General features: G+C 62.7%; 1 protein-coding gene across 1 annotated transcript; it reads right to left on the bottom strand.

Annotated features, from left to right (window-relative positions):
* Positions 1–946: 946 nt before the first annotated feature.
* TMEM161A (transmembrane protein 161A) lies at positions 947–5,100 on the bottom strand. The gene is made up of 12 exons (XM_088179042.1): positions 5,040–5,100; positions 4,622–4,725; positions 4,471–4,551; positions 4,257–4,354; positions 4,015–4,171; positions 3,571–3,722; positions 3,378–3,438; positions 3,136–3,279; positions 2,732–2,845; positions 2,252–2,426; positions 1,954–2,050; positions 947–1,540 (listed from the first exon to the last, which is right to left on the bottom strand). Exons 1-12 carry the CDS (start codon positions 5,040–5,042, stop codon positions 1,284–1,286), a joined length of 1,443 nt encoding a protein of 480 aa, XP_088035168.1. The 5' UTR covers positions 5,043–5,100; the 3' UTR covers positions 947–1,283.
* Between the last annotated feature and the right edge of the window lie 1,610 nt (positions 5,101–6,710).

The following is a 6,710-nucleotide window of genomic DNA, read 5'->3' as shown; positions in this document are numbered from 1 at the left end:
ACAAACCAAACCCTGCCGGTGCCGACGCGTCCCTCCGCCCCCGGAGCCGGAATCCCAGGAATGAGGCGGGCGGGGCGCGGCTCCCGGTGCCCGTGGCCGTGTCTGTCGCCGCTCGATCTGTCACTGTCGCCGCCGGGCAGGGTCACCCGTCTGGGCAGCTCCCGGGGGAGGCTCCGTCTGCGTGTCTGACTCCGGCCTTAGCAACGGCCCGGCCGCTCCCTCGGGGACACGGCCACAAACGAGGCACCAGGACAGCGGCACAGGCGGGGACGGGCTGGCCCCGGCCCCCTCTGCATCCCAAATCCTCATCCCAAATCCCCATCCCAAATCCCCATCCCAAATCCTGCAGGGATCGCTCCCTTCCTTCTCTCGGGGTACCCAAAGCCCGGCTTGGCTGGGCTTTGGATTCCCCGCTTGCAAAGTGGGAATTTCCCCCTCTTTTAAAATCAAGCCTTCCTTTCCTTCCTTCCTTCCTTCCTTCCTTCCTTCCTTCCTTCCTTCCTTCCTTCCTTCCTTCCTTCCTTCCTTCCTTCCTTCCTTCCTTCCTTCCTTCCTTCCTTCCTTCCTTCCTTCCTTCCTTCCTTCCTTCCTTCCTTCCTTCCTTCCTTCCTCCCTCCCTCCCTCCCTCCCTCCTTTCCTCCTTTCTCTCTTTCCTGTTTTTCTTTCTTTCTGTTTTTCTCAAATATCCACGCTGAGGATTCCCAGGAGGAGGGGGCAGGATTAGCGCACTTAACACCGGGCCCAGCGCGGAATTAAAACCATTACAAGGCCATCAAACAGGATCAGAGCCCAGCCCTGCTAATCCTGTTTCATGTCCCTCGGTGTGGGACAGCTCGGCTCAGAGGGACCCTGCCCCCCCCAGTGCCACCAGCCCCAGGTGACCCCAGGGACGGGGTGAGGTCCCCACTTGCTCACGGGGGGATGTGGGGACACTACGAGCAGCTGCTGGGTGACAATGACGCTGGTGTCACTTTTTTATTGTGCAGCAGCCGCCCCGGAGGCCGCTGGGCCTGAGGGCTCACACAGGGATTGACACCAAGACCCTGCAAAAACCCCGCTCAGCCTCAGCTGAGAACACCCCAAAACCTGTGCTGGCACCTCCTGGAGGTCCCCACCGTGTCCCCAACACGCCAGGGGCTGCTGGCCCAGTGTCCCCAGTGAGGGGCAGGCACAGCCTGGCCACAAAACCCGTCCTGGTGGCACCGATGTCCCCACGGGTGTCCCCAAAATGGGACAGCCAGGCTCGGGAGCAGCAGAGCCCAGCCCAGCCCAGTCCCTCCCGGTCAGGACGCCGCCAGGTACCGGTGGAAGTAGAGGCCGAAGAGGCTGGTGACCACCTGGCAGGTGGCCACCCACCAGGTGAGGAAGGAGAAGAGTCCTCGGAAGAAGGGGGGGGTGAAGATGCAGCCCAGGACCCCCGAGATCTCCTGCACCACCTCGTGCACCTCCTCACCCGGGCCGCCCTCGGGGCCCCGCGGCGGCACCGGAGCTGCCGGGGACACGGGGGGGACCTCGGGGCACAGCCCCCACGAGTGGTGACCTGCGGGACACAGGGGACACGTGTGGGGGTCTGGGACACGGGGGACACATTGGGAGGGTTTGGGACACGGGGGACACGTGTGGGGGTCTGTGAGGGACACAGGGGACAGGTCTGGGGGTGTCCCTGTGGGACAGAGGGGACAGGCCTGGGGGTGTCCCTCTAGGACTGGTTTTGGGGACCCTGTGGGACAGGGGACAGGTCTGGGGTGTCCCTGTCCCCACCCTGAGTTTGTCCCCACTGCAAACCAGAACAGAACCACGGCACAGAACCTGAGCTGGGAGGCTGTGACAGCTGGGGACAGTTCAGGACAGCTGGGGACAGTTGGGGACAGTTCAGGACAGTTGGGGTGCCGTGGCTCCCTGACTCCCTCCAGCCCCTCCTGCCCCCCCCAAAGCCCCCAGCGCCCTCCTGACCCAGCGTTTTGAGCAGCAGGGCGCAGTGCAGAGTGAGGATCACGGGGCCCAGGTACTGCAGGCTCACCACGGACACGTAGCAGTAAATCCTGGAGATCTGCGGGAATTCGGGAATGCTGAGGGGAATCTCGGCACGGAGCAGCCCCGGCCCGATCCCGATTCCAATCCCGATCCCGATTCCCGATTCCAATCCCGATTCCCGATCCCGATTCCAATCCCGATCCCGATCCCAATCCCAATCCCGATTCCCGATCCCGATCCCAGATCCCGATCCCGATTCCCGATCCCTTTTCCCGACCTTCTGCTGGATGTCCCTGGCCGGGATCCGCCCCGCCTCCCTGCGCAGGTGCCGCGCCCAGCGCTCCGCCAGCCCCAGGTACGCCTGCAGGTGGTGGCGCGTCCCCAGCAGGCGCAGCAGCGACAGCGCCACGATGGCCCAGAGCCGCGCCGTGTCGAAGGACGAGTCCGACAGGCTGCGACAGGCGACATGGCGGGGGTGGCACGGGGTATGGGGGAGAGAAACCCCGGGACGGGAGGGGGACAGGGAGGGACATGGGACAGAACCCCCCTGCTCCAGAAGGGACACAGGGGACAGGGCTGGGGGACACAGGGGGTCACAGGGGGTCACAGGGCTCATTGTGGGGTTATTGGGGGACATTGGGGTCACTGAGGGTCATGGAGGGTCACAGGGGTGATTGTGGGGACACAGGGGGTCATGAGGGGGTCACAAGGGGTGACAGGGGCTGGGGACACCCCCGTGCCTCGGTGTCCCACTCACATCTGCACCGTCTGCTTGCCCAGCGGGGCCTGGAGCAGGAAATCCCGGGCCAGGGGCCGGACCCACATCAGCACCACCAGCACGGGCGCCACGAACCCCACGTGCAGCAGGACCCTGCCAGGGACTGTCACTGTCACCGACACCCCACAGACACCCCAGAGACCCCAGCGACCCACCGGGACCCCACAGACACCCCAGAGACCCCACCGGGACCCCACAGACACCCCAGAGACCCCACACAGCCCCCTGCCCCTCCCCTCCCATCCTAAAGCTCCCCCAGAGCTGGGGGTCCCTCCCTCCCCTCCCTCCCCTCCTGTCCCCCGCTGTCCCCAGGTGTTCCCCCCCCGTGTCCCCACCATCCCCACTGTCCCCAGGTGTCCCCCATTGTCCCCAGGTGTCCCCACTGTGTCAGGGGCCTGTCCTCTGCCATCCTGAGCGCGTCCAGGTGAGTCTGTGCCAGCCGCAGCCCCGGGAAGGTCAGGCAGGCTCCCAGGAAGGAGCTCAGGGCCACCAGCCCCAGCTTGAAGGCCAGCTTGGCCAGGGGCAGCCTGGGGACACAGAGGGGACAGTGACACGGGGCTGTCACCACTCCCACCCCGAAGTCCCCAGGAATGTCCCCAGAATGGGGATTTGTGCCCCCACTCACGTCCACTCCCAGCCCCGCGGCTTCAGGATGGGCTCCAGGCTAGTGGTGACTCCGGCCAGCCCTGCGGGAGTGACCAGGAGTGACCAGGAGTGACCAGGGAGTGACCACTGGGAGCGGGGAGTGACCCCCACACATGCTGTGACCCCTGCTCAGTGTCCCCTGTCCCTGTCCCTGTCCCCTCCCTGTCACCCACCGGCCTCGAGGCCGAACTCCAGGTACTCCTCCCGCACCACCAGGGCCACCATGGCCAGCAGGAGGAAGAAGAAGGCGAAGCTGAGGCACACGGAGCGCTCGCCACCCTCCTCTGAGCGGAAATAATGGCGCATCACCATGAAGAAAACCTTGCTGGGGGTTGGGGACAACCGTCAAGGAAACTGGGGACACTGAGGGGACCCCAAACCCCACTGTGCTCACCCCATAAAAATCACCATGAATTAACTTTGCTGGGGTTTGGGGATGGGTGTCAGGGAAATTGGGGACACTGAGGGGACCCCCTCAACATCACCATGACGCCACCACCTCCACAACTTCAGAACTCATAAAAACCCCTAAAATTCAATTTAACGCCTCAGCTGGGAGGAAAAAACAACAATGGGGGGGTTCCCTCTTCTACCCGGCCCCCCAAAAACTTGGATACATGGAGAAGATGATGCTGAGCAGGCACCAGAGCACGCCCAGGTTGGTCTCTCTGGAAGGGCTGACCAGGCAGAAATATCCCTCGCTGAACACGTACACGGCGCTGGCGTAGACGGCGAAATCCACGAACCACTGGTACTCCAGGAAATACCTGAGCACTGAGGGGACACGTGGGGACACGTGGGGACACGTCACCGTGCTGGGGACACCCCTGAGGGTCCCGGGGGGGGCCCAGGGCGTTACCCAGAGCGTCCAGGGCGGTGATGGGGCTGGTGTCCAGCTGCAGGTCGATGTCTCGGGGCACGGACAGAGGTTTGTCCTCGCTCACCCCGTTCATCCTCCTGGCAGGGAAAAAAAACCCAAAACAGCAAGGCTTGTCACTTGTGTCACTCTGAGGTGACTCCTGTTGTCCCCAACCCCAAATATTTCCCATTCCCGCCCCCCGGGTGATGCTGACCTGTCCCTCCTGCTCTTGGGGCGCTGCTTCCCAGCCAGGGCGCACAGCTCCTCGTCCGTGGGGTGCTTGTACCTGTACAGGCTGTGGGGACAGGGGGTCACAGGGGGCTGGATGTCCCCAAACCCCCCTGGGGACAGGGACAGAGCCGTACCTGCCATTGCAGAGCAGCCAGCGGGCGAAGGAGCAGTGCGGGGCCAGCTTCTGCATCAGGCTGGCGGCCAGCAGGGTGACCAGGACCTGCACCCCCATCACCGCCTGCGTGGGGACACCCCGGGGTCACGGGGGGACATGGGGGGACATGGGGACACCCTGCACAGTGACCCCTTGGCCATGGTCACCCCCAGCCCGTGCCGAACCCTTGGACCCCCGGGCTGGGACCCCCGACCCACGCATCCCCCGGGCAGCCTGGCCAGGCACCCCCTGCTCAGAGCCCCCGCTCCGGTCCCGCTCCAGCCCCGCTCCGGTCCCGGTCCTGTCTCGGTCCAGCCCCGCTCCGGTCCCGGTCCTGCCCCGGTCCTGTCTCGGTCCAGCCCCGCTCCGGTCCCGCTCCGGTCCCGCTCCGTGCCCACCATGCCGGGGGTCAGTGCAAAGGCGCCCGCAGGAAGCCCGCCCGTAGCCACACCCCCCCTAAACCACGCCCCTCCAGTCAACCAATCGCCTGCTGTCTTCCATTTGATTGGCAGATTGGTGACCAATGGCAATGCGGCTGTGGGAGGGGGCGGGATCTGCGCGGCGCGCGGTTCCGCGGGCGAGGCCTCTTGGGAGTGAAAAGGCCGCGGGTTCGAGTCCCGCCCCCGCCGATTATCAATATTATCAATATTATCAATATTATCAATATTATCAATATTATCAATATTATCAATATTATCAATATTATCAATATTATCAATATTATCAATGTCCCGCATCCCCGCGCGGGATATCGATAATATCGGTAATAAATCACACCCACGTGTCTTCCCTCATTGCCCCCGTGAATTAGCCCTGGAGAAACGCCAGGGAGCCACCAAAGCAGCTCCTGCACTCCCCGTCCTCAGCTGGCCCGCACAAACCAGACTCGACTCGGGGACATTAATTTCATTTATTACCAATCAAAGCAGAGCAGGATAATGAGGAATAAAACGAAATCTCAGCGCCAGGACACAAATCCCAGTGCCAGGACCCAAATCCCAGTGCCAGGACCCAAATCCCAGTTCCACCTCCCAAACCCCAGGGCCAGGGCCCGACCCCGCCGGGATGTTCGGGAATTCCAGTTGGTCCCGGGGTCCCCGGGGGCTCGGGGGTGTCCCTGGTCCAGGTTGCCATGGATATCGATCTCCCTGGCGACGGGATGCGCTTCCCGCTAGATGTCGCTTCCGCCCGGAGCATCCCCCGAGCCTTTGGGGTTCCCGAGTTTGGGGAGTGACACCCCCAAAAAAACCTCCCCGGCGAGCCCCCCGCACGGCCCCTCCGCTGACACGATGTAGTGCCAAAAAAACCCCAAAATGACCCCAAAATGACCCCAAAATGACCCCAAAATGTCCCAGTCCTGGCTGCCAGAGTCCAGGGAAGCAGCCTGCTCCATCACCATGCCCTGGGCACCCCAAAACCCCCCAAAACCCCCCAAAACACCCCCAAATCCTCCCAATTTCCCCACTGGCGCTGCCACCTCCGCCCCTCCGCAACAAATGCGGACCCCCAGGGCCCTCTCAGCCCCCACAGCGCCGCTTTCAGCACGGCTGGGCCACAAAAAAACAAAAAAAAAACCCAAAACCCCCCACCCCAAAACTAACCCCCCCCAAAAAATAAAGAAACAACCCAGGGAAAGGTGGAAGATGGATGCTCGGAGCACCCGCAGCCCCCCGGCCTCCCCCGGGGACACAAAAGCCGCTTTGAGCGCTGATTTTCCACCGCTCCCGATTAGCATCAGCAAAGGGAGCGCCCGCCGCGGGACACCGCAAATTCACCGGGTCCCCCAAATGTGTCCCCACCCCGCAAAAAAAAAAAAAATAAAATAAAGCTCCAGGAGAGGACATTTCTATTTTTTTTTTTTTTCTCCGAGGTGATTCCGCGCTCATCCTGGAGGACGTCGCTTCCCACCTCTGTCTGTTTTAGCGGCCGTTTCTTCTCCCTCCCCACCCCAAAAAAAAAAAAAAAAAAAAAAATCCAAAAAAAAAAAAAAAAAATAAAAGTTTCCCGTGGCGCACAAAGGCGGCGGCCGGGCATTGTCCCGGGGCTGCATCGCATTACCCGGGGCCGCC

The sequence above is a fragment of the Sturnus vulgaris genome, chromosome 26 (assembly GCF_052056855.1).
Source record: "Sturnus vulgaris isolate bStuVul1 chromosome 26, bStuVul1.hap1, whole genome shotgun sequence".
Taxonomy (NCBI): Eukaryota; Metazoa; Chordata; class Aves; order Passeriformes; family Sturnidae; genus Sturnus; species Sturnus vulgaris.
This window is presented reverse-complemented; position numbering and strand designations above follow the sequence as displayed.